At 42.9% G+C, this 15,436-nt stretch overlaps 1 protein-coding gene across 1 annotated transcript; it reads right to left on the bottom strand.

Moving 5' to 3' along the window:
• Positions 1 to 632: 632 nt before the first annotated feature.
• Positions 633 to 3,131, bottom strand: LOC111550031. Its single transcript, XM_023223265.3, has one exon. It carries the CDS (start codon positions 2,937 to 2,939, stop codon positions 2,493 to 2,495), a length of 447 nt encoding a protein of 148 aa, XP_023079033.1. The 5' UTR covers positions 2,940 to 3,131; the 3' UTR covers positions 633 to 2,492.
• Between the last annotated feature and the right edge of the window lie 12,305 nt (positions 3,132 to 15,436).

Below are 15,436 nucleotides of genomic sequence, written 5' to 3'. Positions count from 1 at the left end.
AGATGGAAGGGAAGCCTAGAATAAGCCCTGACAAAATTGCAATAAACAGTAGGCCACAAAGCCAGTGGCCGTTATCATTAAACACTTACTGAAGTATTTAATATAGAAAATAATGCAAAGAAAAATTGTTTCGCAAAGCACTATGAACCAGAAATCACTTAAAAAGGCTTTAACATATCCTCCCCTGATGTCTTTAGGAAAGCTAGAACATGACTAAAAACATAAGTAGACCCCCAGACTTTATGATCTTTGATCGTGATTTGAAAGCATTTTGTTTTGCACTTGCATGCATCCCAGGCTTAAGTTTCCAAATTTTTAAAGCATTTAAGTGCCTAATGATCTAGGAATTTACTCTTGAGAATAAACACCACTAGGAACCAATAAATGGAAGCCCAAACTTTTATTATTTCTAGCAACTTCAAATAGGGGCACACGTATAAAAATTTATATATTCAGCATTGGTCTCAATTGGTTGCCGTTTACAGAAGCACTTTAATGGGACAGTAAACCAGACCCCAAACAGGGGAAAAAAAATCCTAATTTTGCGTTATTGTGGTTGCAAAATTTTCAGAAAAGCACAGATCTAAAGCCCAAAACCTGCTAAATGATTCACATGAAGGTAGAGCCTGAGGCCAAGTTTAAGTGCTAAGATTTTACTAGGAGGTACAATTCCAGGGTTTTAAAGGTGAAAGGAAAGGCGAAGGCAGGCAAATACAAGGTGGTACATTACTGAGCTGAAAACAACTTCACATGCAAGGACAGCTTCCAGACAAATCATGTAGAACCAGCATGCCTTGGGACTGTGTGGATGGCAGGGAGAGGAGTTTCTATGCTGGCTACTTCATCCTTTCTGTGCCCTTTGGGGAAAGTATGCCTCACAGGGCTCTAACTCTCCCAGTCTTCTGTGGGCAGCACCTGACCCCTCCAGGTAACTGCTAGGGAAGAGCACTCTGTTCCTTCAAATTTCTCACCTGAGTCTGAGAGCATCCTATCATCAGAGCCTCTGTGTCAGGGAGGCAGTGCTGAAGCATGACCCTCATCTGGGGGAGGCTGTCGGGAGATGGCACTGGAGGCCAGGCCTCTACCCTAAGCAAGAGTTGCAGGCCGGCGTAGAGGTGGACGGTGGGACAGAGTAAATCCGGGGAGGCACATCAACCGGGTCCGGTAGAGCATAGCTTTTTGGACCTAAGCAATTCCTGCTGCTGGTGTTCACTGCTTCTCAATTCAGAAACAGCACGGATTTAGCTCTCAGATTTTGTAAACTGTGATTTTCTCCCTTATTCCGCAACGATCACCTAGCCACGACCTTCTTTAACTCTTCCCCCCACCCTCCAACTTTTGAGGAAATGACTTTTCTTATAATTTGAATGTTAATAAACTGTACCCATTTAGAAACTACAGTTTGATGATCTTGGGCAACTGTATACGTCATGTTGACGCCACTCCTATCAAGATATGAAATTGTCCCACCACAGCCCCAAAGTTCCCCCCCCCCCCGCTCCTGTGCATTCCATTTTGTCCAGTTCCACTCCTTTACCAGGCAACCGCTTTGCATCGCTACCGTTGCTTCTTCTAGAATGTCCTATAAATGGAATCAGGCCGACCATAGCTATTTTGGGTTCTTCCCCCCACCCCCCCACAGCATCGTGTTTTTCAGCTCCACCCACGTGGTTCTGGGTATTAATCCTATGGTAGGACTAGCTAGACGCTGAAGAACTCATTATGCGCCGTTAGGTAATTTTAATCCGCATCATCTCATTTCTATTGTCACAATAGAAGAAACTGAGCCGCGCCCGGCGTGTGGGCGTGGGAGGGAGCACCCGGGCGGAAGGCCGACTTCCGTCCGTCAGTCGGCCTGGACCTGCTAGCACCCGCTGTCAAGCCTGAGGGGACAGACGCGACCTGGCGTCAAAGCGAGGCACCGACTCAGGCAGACGCACAGCCCAGGACGCAGGCGCGTCGAAGGCTCCACGCCCAAGCCCTGGCAGAGGGTTCGGCTGGCGCGAGGCTGAAGGCCCAAGAGGCCGGGGCCGCTACACTCTCGCCACCGGGACGGCCTCCAGGTCTCCTTGCCCCACCAGAGAGGCCCGCGGCGGCTACTCCGAGGCGCAGGGGTAAGGCCGCAGCGGGCAGCGAGGGACCAAATGCAGGGAACACGCGACGCGGACCAACGGGAGCCACCGCGGCGTCTCTTGAGGCGCAGTTCTATAAAAGCGCACTGAGCCGCATCACGCTGCGCGTTTCCTTCCGCGCGGGGCCGGCGCTACTTCCCTCCCGACCAGGCCGCCGGGCCCGGAGTTGCTGAGACGTCGGCAAGGCAGCAACGGGCCGCAGCCGCTTTTCGCCTGCTTCCTCCGCTCGCTCTAGAGGGCACAGCGAGGCGCGGGGCTCAGCATGCCGCTTCCCCGCGACGGAGGTGGCCGGCGCGCTCCTGCCTGCTGTAAAGGACCGAGCAGGAAGAGCAGTCTCTGGTTTCTGTGGCATCTGGAGACTTAGTTTCCCGGCGCGAGGGAAACAAAGGTGCTGGCGTGGAGCGGCCTTCCCGCCGCTATTGTCTGGCTGCCTGTCAGGGAGCAGCCGCTTTCGCTTTCTTCTGCCGAACGGAACGTGGTGACTCGGGGGCCGCGGAGCGCCTTCGAGGCAGCTTTGTCTGCGGAAAGGGAGCGCGGCGGGCGGCCTGTCGGAATGGTCACTGCTCGTTTTTCGCGGGAGGCGCGCCAGGGACCGCGGGGCGATTTCTCCGCCTTAGCGAAAGAAAGGAGAAGCCGGGATTTGTGGCCGCTCCGTCTTCGTTGCGATTTGAGCCCTGGCGTCGGCGGGAGGGGACCAGTGCTGTCCGCGCGCACCCCCTCCGTCGCCGTCAGGGTCGTGCTCCTTAGGTTTCCTGCGGTTTTTCTGCTGCTTATGAGACAGTGTCTGGGACCAAGTTCTCCCAACATGGTCTTCTCCTCTCGCAAATAATCGTTTTATGATGTTTGTTCTGCTGAATCCACCGGGCGCCTCAGACACGGGCCCTGACGGCACCACCGGCCTGAGGGAGGCGTGGAGAGAGGGGAGGAAGGCGGGAGGGCTGTGGGGCTGCAAGCTGGTTTGGGGATCCCATAATCTTAGAATTTTATTGCAGAGCCAGTGGAAGCGCCTGGTCAGAGAAGCGGGAGGCAACTGAGCCTAAGAAAGGAGCTTGGAGTCAGCAGTGAAGCTCTATTGTTTATTTTAGTTTTATTTTCATAGATTCAGGAGGTAGAAGTGCAGCTTTGTTACTTCCAGGTATTGCAGAGCGGTGAAGTCTGGGCTTTCAGTGCTGCCCCCACCCAAATAGTGTCCTTTGGACCCATTAGGTCATTTCTCATCCCTCAGAGTGACTGCTATTTAAAAGGCATCTATTGTTAGAGCAGGCAAGCTGCAAGGGCAAAAAACGAAACAAAAAACAAAACAGGGTTGGGGGGAAGCATAGAGTTTTTTTTTTTTTTTTGACAGCGGCGTAGTAAAGTTTGGATTTAGAGCTTTTTGTTACTGCCCATCTCCCATACTCCTGTTTTATTTCTCTTTGTAGCATTTATAACCTCCTGGTATGATAACGCATTTTACACGTTTATTGGCTTCTCTGCCCACTTGATTTTTATCTCCTTTTGGAGAGCAGGAAATTTTTTGTTCCCTGGAGCCTAGCATGGTACCTAGCAGTGTACGGGGGGCTTTGTAAATATTTGCTGAATCAGTGGATAAAAAAGAAACAGGGCACATTATCTAAGGTTATTGTGAGACAAGCATAAAACCAAAAGGCGAATGATGCAAGGCGAAGTTACCTCTTTGAACCTGCTCTTTGTATTTTGGAGCAGTAATACAAGCAGTAATAGCTAAGAAGGAGTCACGCCAGCATTCCATTTTCCAAATAAGAAAGTGAAACAAGTGAGCTCTCACTTCTGGGATGCTTTCCACTTCATTAGAGGGATTGGTTCTCTGAGGTCAACCCATCAAAAATTTATGAATAAAGTGGAAGCCATTTATTACTGTTCCTCTGTTACCCTCAGACATATTCTCATTTCCAGCAGCAGGGAGTTAGGGTGGCATGCCTCGTGAGCAAAACATGGGGCTTGGGGACATTCAGAACACCTACAAGAAGGTGGTGTACACAGTGCTTGGAGACATATCTGGGGAGTGTTTCAGATGAAAATTGGCCATATCCTCCTCTGTTTCAAAAATGGCCCCACAGGTTGCACATTTGTAAGTGGTGGATTTGTTTTGAGGGAAGTGAGAGGGAGGAGTACACTTTGTTTTGGAGTGAAGAGGATCAGAGTAGCCAGCTCCTCTGAGAAACTACCCCAGTCTCAATCTCCATTCCTTTGGAACTTTTCGTTAGGAAAAGGCCACATCTTGGCTGGGAAAATTTATAACACCTGTTACAGTACAGTTGGAAAGCTCTAAATAAAAAACAAGTTAAAATTTTCGTTTATTCCTCAGTCACCCAGCAATTACAGCATCCTGGTACACAAAACTGGAGGTATCCTTGGAGGTCATTTATTTATTCAACAAGTACGCTGTATTTATTGAGCATTTTTCATGTGCTAGGCATTTTTCATGTGCTAGGCATTGTTCTAGATGCTGTAGATACAGCAGTGAACAAAACACAAAAATCCCCTCTTTCATATTGTTCCACTCCCAGGGCCCTTTCATCCTCTCAATATGTTGTTTTTCTTATTTTAACATTTGCCACAACCACCTTCTTTGCTAGTTGGTTCCCTTTCTTCACCAATTTTTTAAAAACTCATTTCTTCAGTCCCTCAACTCATCTGAGATACGAACATATCAAAAATATATGATGAATACAATTTAAAAGTCAGATCCTTTTTTAAAAAAAACTTTTAACCAGAACGAATCCACTTCTAAAATTTTCTTTTTTATGCCTGTAATATTTAAAAAGCCTAAAAATGATCTTGCTGGTTTTCTTCAGTTGACTGTTGTGTAAGTGAAAATTACTTCCCAAATTCTACTACTAGCTATTATAATCAAATCAGCTTTCACTCTTCCATGAGAATATTTCCTTCACAAGACTTTGGTTGACCATAACCAATTTTATAGTAATATACAACAAAAAATGTGGAGAATAGCAAAATTAAACACATTTTTTTGAAAAATAGAGGTGTTCTTTTCCAGGATTTTTTTAAAAGAGTAAATAATGTTAGCTTGGAGGCTTGGAATGTAAATGTATGATGGGATTCTAGTGCACAGCACAGCCCCATAAGGAATATTCAAGCCTAATTTATCTTAGTTGTATTATCTCTCTCTTCCACTGGTTTTCTCTAAACTTATTTCCTGTCATTCAGTCTAAAATGCTCACTGCCTCAAATGTTCCCTGAAGACTATGGCTTAACTATAATTCTTCCCCTTCCACATTTCACATTTAAATGTGTTTTATTTCAGACTTGCTTAAACATTCTTGTGAACTATCCCTACTTCCCTGCTTATCCTCTTCAGCCTAAACTGAGGAAGCATGCTGAGCTCCTCACTTCTTTCCCCCAGGTTGCTCAAGCCTAGGAATCAGAGCCAGATTACCTAAAATGCTAGTGATTCTCAATGCTGGCAGACATACTAGAATCACTTAGGAGACTTTAAAAATACTGATTTCCTGGCCTACGCCTGACCAAATAAATTAGCATCTATGGCATTGGAGTCCTAACACTGATATTTTTATAAAGTTTCCCAGGATATTCTAATGAACAGCCAGTTTGACAAACTGCAGCAGGCAGCCCAGGTATCTCCTCGGCAGTGATTCTCAAACTTCAGTGTTTCAGCATCGCCTGAAAGGCTTGTTAAAACACAGATTGCTAGACCCTACCCGCTGAGTTATTGATTCAGTAGATTTAGGGTAGATCCCCCATATTAGCATTTCAAACAAGTTCACAGGTGATGCTGATGCTGGGATCATTTTTTGAGATCCTTTGTTCTCTCACCAACAGAAACAAAGACATGCAAGAAAAAAAATGAGAGAAAAAAATTAGAAAGATTTTATTTGATATTTCAAACAAAGCTTTGAAGCAGTTTAAAGGTGCAAATTAGAAATGAGCTTCTTTGCCTTTATTTGATGGTTTAGTGTGATTTTTAAATTTAAAATTGTATTTGGGAAAAGAGGACTACCATAATTCTTTTATGTTAGGGGTAGTTTCTAGAAGTCTTAGGCCCTCTGCATTTTTTTTCATATAAACCTCACCTTTCACCCTTCCATGAGAATGTTTCACCCAGATTTTGCCTGACCATAACGAGTCTTACAGTAGCCCACAACAAAACATTTGTGGAGAATAGCAACATAAAACACACACACACACACACACACATGAGTGAGAGTGGAAGAGAGAGATCTCACTTCCAGCAAAAACGCGTAAGGCAGAAATAGTGTTTATCTTGTTTTCCTGGTGATAGGCAAACCTTATCTTGCATGTTCAAGCCTGTGACAGAGAACTTGACACATGAAGGGCATGCAAATATCATTGCAGAAAACTTGTCCGAGTTATGGAAATAAAGAGTACTTTGCTTTTGACTAATTTTCCCATCTGTTTTTGTAGTTTATGCTCTCTCTACCAGCTCATGAGATTTCATGAAGAAAGTCAGGTGCAGGAAGCTTTCAAACTTGCCTAGAACCTTACAGCTCATTAGGTATAAAATGAGAGTTCTTGGCTCCCAAACTCTTTATTCTTTTCTCTAGAACATGCTGGAATTCAAATGCCAGTACACTGGATCTGAAAGGAAGAGAGAAAAGATTTTATACTCTTCAACCCTGTAAAGTGAAATGGAAGAAAAACACGCTGCAGTTTTCAAGTTCATGAAACAGTTACAAGAATTTAGATGCAATTTATGACACCTGAGGGAGGAACAATAGGAAAAGGAAAGAAAGAGAAGTAGAAAAGATTTCAGGGAAAACACCTGTATAGTTAGCTAATAGTCCTAGGGCCAGAAAGAGATTATGTTGGACCTTAAGGAAGACAGGGCAGAAGACTCATCATTTTCGTTTTGGTTCTTACGAGCCACCCCAAAATTTAGTGGCTTAAAACAAGAGCACTTTATTTGCTGACAATTATTTGGGTTAGGAATTCAGGTGGGGGTCAGGGAGGATGGCTTTTTTTGTGTGTGTTCCATGTGGTCTTGATTAGGGGTATTTCAAGGGGCTGGAGGATCCAAGTTTGGCCTAATCCACAAGTCTGGACCTTGGTTCTCCTCCATGTGCCTCCCTCTCACTCCACATGGTCTTGAGTAATTCAGTAGTCTAGCTCAGGCATTTTTACATGGCAGTGGTTTACCAAGGGGTAGAAGGAATCACACAGTATTACTTTCATTGTATTCTGTTGGTCAGAGCAAGTCAGAGGGCCATTCTGGATTCAAAGAACTGGAAAATTGATGGGTGGATGGTACAGGCACATTACGAAAGGAATGTGGTTAGGCTGAGTAAAAGAAGCCAGACACAAAAGAGCACATATATTATACTGTTTATATGAAATTCTAGATAAGGCAAACTATAGTGACAGCAGATCACTGGTGGCCTGAGGCTAGAGGATGGGGATTGCCAGCAAAAGGGTATGAGGGAGCTTTTTGGCATGATAGAAGCGTTTTGTACCTTGATTGTGGCAGTATATATACAAGTGTATACATTTGTCAAAATGTATGCATTTTATTGTAGTTATTTAGGTAAAGTATACCTTTAAAAAAAAGGTACGAAATAGGAGGTAGGAAGGATTGTCATGACCGCCATCAGAAGTGATCTAGTACACATAAAAAGTTAGATCTGAAGGGACCTTAAATGATCCTGTGGTCCAATGTCTTCATTATACAGATAAGGAAAGTGAGACTCAAAAAGCGGACCTTGGCAAAGGATACTCTGCTAGTTTGTGATAAAAGCAGGATTGGAATCCAGATTCCTGACCACAGTCTTCCTGTCACTCCTTCCACAGCCTCAACAGGATCAAGGAAAAGGATGCCCTGGCCTGTGTCCCACTGAAACACATAGAATTTCCAGGGGTCAGTACAAACAGTCAAGAACAGAGATTTCTGTGCTCTGTTCCTAGTTCTGAGAGACTATGGACACATTCCTGTAACTATTCCATGAGTCAGTGTCTACAATAAAGGTGAATGGAACAGTGTTTAGAAATAGAATAGAAAACCATGGAAAAAAAAGAGCACCTATGCCACACATCTGTGGCCGGCAGTGCCATCTTGGATGTCCTAGGAGGGTATTGATGGGAAAAGACAAGGAGGGCTCTGGAACAATTGAAATGTTATTATTTACTTAGATTTTACTAAATTAATAAACCCACCTTTCAGGCTTGTAAGGTGAGAATTATTGCTAGCTTTTGTAGTGTGCTCTATAGAGTAAGATAGAGTTGAAATAATAAATAGTATAGCAACCCATAGTAAAATGCAAATATTAGTATTTAGGGAATTTGAAAAAGTGAATACAGTTTACTCTCTTTTTAGTGTACTTTCTTCACTCAGAAAAAATGACTTTGAACCTTGTCCAAAGTCTCAGACATTTATCAGATGTATTTAATTCCTTTGGATGCCAAAGATGCTTTTGAAAAAATGTCTACAACAGATGTTAAAATGCTGTCAGCTGAATGATTTGCTGCTGGGACATCAGAGAGTAATACCCTGCTGATCTGTGGCAATTACCTAGAGACCAATGGACTTGAACTTTGGATGGAATCTGAACTTTTTTCTAACACAAAGTCATATTTGAAAAATGAATGATTCAGCAGGGAAAGTTTTTTTCAAGAGAACATTGCTCTGATACATTTCTGAAGATTGGGTTTTTCTTCATTTTCGTTTTGGTTGTTGTTACTTCCTCATTTTTCTAATACCTGTATCTTAAAAATGATTATATAATAAGCATTTTATTAAATGAGGGCTGGGACACTAATTTGCATCTTAGAGTTGTGGCTTTTGTCTCATAGTTGCAGGCTAGGAGAGTCTGCTCCTTCACAAAGATGAAATGCAGTTGCAGAATAATAACTCTACTACCAAGTGGAAAGTGGTGCAGTTATGGAAATAATTCAAGCCTAGAATATCTACTCTTGTTTGGATAACCCCAGCTGGCTACCGTTAGCTTTGGTACCGAACGGATTCCCCTTGCTGTAAGTTGGGTTAAAGAGGGAAAAACAATGTGAAATGTAAAGAAATCAGTTTAGGGCTCTCTTAGAGTTTAACCTCAGCAATCCTACAAAATTTAGCTTAGTCTGGGCCCAAATATTTCAATTAAAGACCTTAAAAAAAGCGATATTTCCACTCTCGGGGCTGCCATTTTTTGAAATATCTGAACTACCCAACATATGATATTATTCATTACCCATGCAGACTTTCTACTTAGGTAAATGCACATTTTGCCAGTTTTTTTTTTTTTTTTCAATCAACATTGGCAATCACGTACAGGTCACCAGTACTACCTTAGGGCCTCAGGAGCCCAGCATGAAATGAGACTCACGACAGAGACGAACCAAAATTTCTAGATCTTCCACATCCCTGCCGGGCTGGCTCCCACTTCCCACCATCACTGCTGTTCCTGTGGGACTAACGGTTTTAGTCACCTCCTATTTACCACATTGGTGAGGAAGGGATTCTCACGCTAAGGTTATGCTGTTGGCCAGACACACAGCACCTGACACTGGACACTTGGGATTGACAGCAGCTTATTAGTCACATATACTCATAGCCAGGGGGAGAGGGATACGGCACACAGGAGCAAATGAAGGTTGTCTTCGGGAACTGAATGAATAAGCAGGGGCTTGAGAGGCAGGCTTTGTGATAACAAGAGGGTGGGATGCCCCCTGCTTCCTATAGGATGATGTGATTGGCTTGTTTCAATTCCATGGGCTGGCAGGGAACTGAAACCCAATGCTCAGGGATAAGCAGGAACAGCACTTGATGAGGAGGGTAGATTGGCTAGGGGACCTTATCTGCAGAAACAGAGAGGGAAGAAGGCTTTCAATTAGGCCATTTGAGGCCGGCCCTCTTGGTTTTCCCCAGATGACAAGTAATACTGCTCCTTACTTTTAGGTCTGACACCACAATAGCAAAGTCAGGACATTATTTCTAGACCACCATCTACTATGCCCTCTTATAACTGGGAGGAAAAAAAAGAGATGGAGTGTGGCAAAGGATGCAGGCCAAACGCTTTTAGTAAATACTTTCAATTTGTCAAAAAAACAAATGTTTACAGAATATCTTGATGTGCCATCACTAGAGTAGGCACAGGGACTTAGAGAGGAGTGGACCACAATCTTATTTGGAAGGAGTCACATGGAGGAGATGGGGAGGGCACAAGTAGATGATTATAATACAGAGTGATGGATGTGGGAATTGGGATTTGCACATGTGCAGTGAGAGCGCAGTGATGGGAGCATTTATCCAGCAAGGCGAAAGGTCACAGGGATAAGGGACAGTGGGCCCTGAGCTGGCCTCAAAGGATGAGTAGGAGTTTGCCAACTGGAGAAGGAGAGAAATGGGAGCATCATCTCAGGAAGCAACCAGTAGTTGGGAGCATTGTTCCAGAAGGGCTGTTCCAGGAGCTTTCTTCTCCTCTCACTGCCCCCACCCCTACCACCCTGCATTTCCCTTTGGTCCTTCTTTTTCCCCCAGGCATCTTCTCATATTTGCAGAATCAGATTCTTTCCTCATATTGTTCAGGGTCATTGCTGTTGGGGATGGAGGTGATGGGAGCAGGAGCAGGGAAAATGAGAGAAGTGTGCCGAGGGGGCTGAGGAAATAACAAGAATGAACTTTACTCACCTGACCATCTTACCAAAGGCTGCCTTTGAGTGCATGTGTAAAACTTGCCAGTCACTGGATATACCAAAGACCCCAGTTCTGGAACAGGCCAGCTGGGCTCTGTCCAAAGCTCTGTTATGGAGTGCTCAGATTCCCTGACCACTCATCTGCTGTCATTCTCTGCTGCTCTTGGAATCCTCTCCATACACTGCTCTTCCTCCCCTTGGACGAGACGATCAACTCTTTCTAAAAGACTTAAACTTCTCTAGAGACTAAGGAGGCAGGAACCAAAGAGTTTAAGCTCTTTTCATCCAGTTCAGGGGCACTGCTGTCAATGTTTCTACTTAGATCAGTGAGCTGTATTTATTTTCTTACATGATTTTCTGCCTTCACATGTGCTGATCCCTTGGACTGGAAATTGCCTGCACTTCCTCTCTTCCTCTCTCCCTATGTTCTCATCTGGAAAACTCCTACCCATTATTTTTCAAAGCCTAATTCAAAATCACTTCTTCAGTGAAGGCTCCCTTAACTCCCTCAGGCAAGCTAGTTGCTACCTCTCAGGGCTCTTTTAGCAGCTATTTTAAACTTCAAACACATTGATTATAATTCTGTTTGCATGCATTTCCTTCACTCATCTAAGCTTCTAAGGCATTTTTGTTTTTATAGCAACGCACAGTAACAGACACATAGTAGGTATTCAGTAAAAGTTGAATGAATGAAAGGAGATAAAAGCCAAAGAAAAACCCTTTAAAAATCTTACATATATATAAAACTTCCAACTATCAGTTTGCAGAAAATAGACTGCAGAGAAAGATGTTAAACACCACCCCAAAATGCAATCAGCAAAACCCGACGAGGGGAAATTCTTTAGGACAAACAACCCAGTTTTCTGAAAAATAAATTACAAAGAGGGAAAAAAGAGAGATGGAAGATGGCCTCTAATTAAAAAGAGACTTAGAAGACATAACAATCAATTGCAAAGCATGTACTTTATTTGGATCTGATATTTAAGAAATTAAATTATGACATGAGACAATGAGAAATTTAAACATTGACTGGATATTTGATAACATGAAGGACTATTTGTTATTTTAAGCATGATGATGATGTTATACTTATTTTGACAGGAGAGTAGCCATTGTATTTCAGTGTTAAGTAATGAAATGTTTACAGGTGAAATGATACAATATCTAGAATTTGCTTCAAAATAATAAGGGAGGGAGGAAATGGACAACAGTGTGAATGAGGCAAGGTTGGCCTTGGGATTGGTGGTGGTTGCAGCTGAAGTGATGGGCATACAAAGAGTCACTATATAAATATTGTTATGTGTGCTTGAAATTTTTCTTGTGTTGTTTAAAAACAAAAAATAATCATTTTCTGATAGTATTTTAATAACAGAGTTAAAATGATTACTCCTCACCAGAATGTGAAAAAGTTTTTAAGTTTAACGTATGGTTATCTGCAATTTTTAAAATGTATTTATATATGTGCTAAAATATTCCCCAAAGGGACATCATTTAGAAAAAAACGAGTAAATCCAATTAGGAATATCTGTTTTTCAAAGTGATATCTATATAATAATGTATCAATTAGCAAGCTACTTTATTTTATTATTATTACTGATTGCAGGCAGTTCTTAGGTGCAAAGCAAATTTGGAAAAATGGTTTCTAAGCACCATCACCAACAATGTCAGCAATAAGTAGATTTTGAAGTTTGTTCACTTCCACAAAGTCCAAAGTTCTGTAAGTTAAACAGTGGGTTTCCAAGGGTGCTTATCTGTGTGGTTAAACACGGTATGGTGATACTGACATGGGCAGTGCTTTTGGGGGAAAAAAAAAAAGCTTCGTTAAATCACTTTACACAACATGGGTTACTTAGAATATTAAATGTTTTATCATTTGTATCTTCAATTTAACATTACTTTTTTTTTATGATAAATATCTTCCCAAACCTAAAGATTGTGTGTCAAAACTTGTTTTTCTTTTTTAGACTTGCCCAGTAGAGTCTGAGGATGTGGGCTCAGTACCCTGCCTCCCCTGCCCCCAAGAGTATGGATGTTCTGAGTCCCTTGGTCCTTGTAACTGATGGTTGTCATTAAATGTGTGTTTAGTTGAAATAGTAATGTCATATGTAAATGTTTTAAGTTTTTAGATTAATTAAAAATATTTCTTAGTTCTAAATATATCTGAGTTTTTCAGGTGTATGTGTACGTGTGTGTTGCTGTATAACTGGGAAGCAGGGGTAGAAGATTAAGACCCAACCTTTATTGAATGGCTACTCTGTCAGCTAATGTGCTAAGTGCTTTTCAGGTGTTGCTTCATTTAACCCTCCTGACACACAGTCACGAATAATTTTACTATTTCCAATTTGTATGAAATGTTAAAGAAGGGCTCAGAGAAAATAAGACACTTGACCAAGGTCACACAGCTTGTAAGCAGGGGGAGCAGGGAGTTGGATGCCTATTACCCTGGTTTATACTGTTTCCCCCCTTGTACTCTGATTAATCATTTTCTCCTCAAGACTGTGAACACCTCACTCCTCCCCCCGCTTTTTTTTTATTAGAAAAAAAGAGATGGGGTCTTGCTTTGTTATTCAGGCTGGATGGAGTGCAGTGGCACTAGCACAGCTCACTGCTGCCTCAAATTCCTAGGCTCAAGCAATCCTCCCACCTCAGCCTCCCAAGTAGCTGGTACTATAGGTGTGTGCCACCACACCCAGCTAATTTTTAAAAATTTTTTTGGTCAGGCATGGTGGCTCACGCCTGTAATCCTAGCACTTTGGGAGGCCGAGGCGGTCGGATCACAAGGTCAGGAGATCAAGATCATCCTGGCTAACACGGTGAAACCCCGTCTCTACTAAAAATAGAAAAATTAGCTGGGTGTGATGGTGGGCGCCTGTAGTCCTAGCTACTTGGGAGGCTGAGTCAGGAGAATGGCGTGAACCCGGGAGGCAGAGCTTGCAGTGGGCCGAGATCGCGCCACTGCACTCCAGCCTGGATGACAGAGCGAGACGCCATCTCAAAAAAAAAAAAAATTTTTTTTATTTTGTAGAGAGATTGGGTTTTGCCATTCTAGTCCAGGCTGGTCTTGAACTCCTGGGCTCAAGAGATCTTTCTGCCTCTCAGCCTTCCCAAGTGCTGTGATCACAGATGCGAGCCTGTGTGAACCCTTAAAGAGCAGCCTTCCATTAATCTTTGGGGATTTCACAACTCCTTAACTAAAATGAATATTTAATAAATATCTGTTAGAAAATCTCAGCAAATCATTCAAGTGTCAGCTCAGGACAGGAGTTGAAAGCTCTTTCTTTGCCAGCATATTTTAAACTCACCTTTGGGACTGACCATATGTAATTATTGAATAACCATTTAAGAAAAATGTTTGAGAACACATTTGCAGGCTTCAAACTACATAAAGAAACGGGAGAAAAGGAATGATGCCAAACACTGGGGTCAAGGTTAAAAAAAATGAGATTTAAATTTGGAAACTGATAAATTAACCAGAAAAGTTTATGTATTCGGGGTTTTACTATGTGGTCTTGCTGCAGAACAAGTGGAGAAACTAACAACCCATGGAAGAAAATTCGTATAATACTGGGATCAAGTCAAAACACCTGATGGTTTTAGAGGACAGAATTTTCAGAGAGAAAAACACAACCAGATGACTCTCTGCACCCCTTTCCCAGGTCATGGGTGCCTGCCTGATTCCTATAGCAATGAAGGAACGTTTTCCTGATGTGACCATATTCATGGTGTCAGTGCAATCGCAGCAGAGATGACGCTCCCCACTCAAGCTGCCATGTGACTTGACAGGTGAGACGTTAAGTAATAGCTAATAATATTATCTGCCATTTGTTGCATGCCCAATATATGCCAGGGGCACTAATAAGTATTTTACATAAGTTATCTAATCCTTCCAGAACCAAATGAAGAAACTGAGGCTTAGAGAAGTTGGGATTTTGCAGCTAAAAGATCTTTCTCTTGGACTCTAAAGCCCAGGCATGTTCTGGCAGGGATTATGGTAGCTGAGGGTGACTAGTAGTGTTAGGAAGGTGAATTTTTGTTTAACAATCCCCAATGACAAAAGTTTGTAAGCATTTAGACTGTTTCTGAGGAGCCATGCTCTAGAAATATCTAGAGACAACTAAGAAGGTGACAGGCCAAGGAGTTGGAGGATTGCTGACCCAAGACCCCCAAGGACCTCTTTAGCAGAAACTCAGCATTTAGAAGCCAGGGTAAAAAGCCAAAGGTAAACTAACTTTAAGATGTCTGAATTTTCAATAAAGGAAACACTGCCAGGGAGGTATTGAGTAGGTGAGATCATTGGGAATTTGGCCTGTTGTTTCTGGCACCTGCTTCTGTGTGTCCGGACTTTGTAGCACCTCCTGCCCTCAGTTCCTCCCTATTCTAGTTTGACATGCTCAGCCTGGCTTCCAGAGTCACCCCTCCAAAGCATTGAGGTTATTGTAAGCTCTTTGAGGGCAGCGGCTTGGTTACTGACAAGATTCCAGTATGGGAGCTGCTCAGTAAATATCTATGAACTGTTCCAGGGGTCACCAAGTTCCTGTTGTCAAGAGAGAACCCTGGGCAAGAACCAGGGCCATGTTCCTTCCTGGTATTCTTTTCCCCACTGCCTAAGGAGCTCAGCCATGAAACGTGGAAAAGCTATGGAGACAGTAACTCTGTGATCATGA

Source organism: Piliocolobus tephrosceles, chromosome 9, assembly GCF_002776525.5.
Source record: "Piliocolobus tephrosceles isolate RC106 chromosome 9, ASM277652v3, whole genome shotgun sequence".
Taxonomy (NCBI): domain Eukaryota; kingdom Metazoa; phylum Chordata; class Mammalia; order Primates; family Cercopithecidae; genus Piliocolobus; species Piliocolobus tephrosceles.
The sequence above is the reverse complement of the archived record's forward strand: the minus strand, read 5'-3'. Positions and strand labels throughout refer to the sequence as shown.

Excerpts from the sequence above, each read along its gene's own strand:
- LOC111550031 (XM_023223265.3), bottom strand. The coding sequence starts at position 2,939 with ATGTTGGGAGAACTTGGTCCCAGACACTGTCTCATAAGCAGCAGAAAA.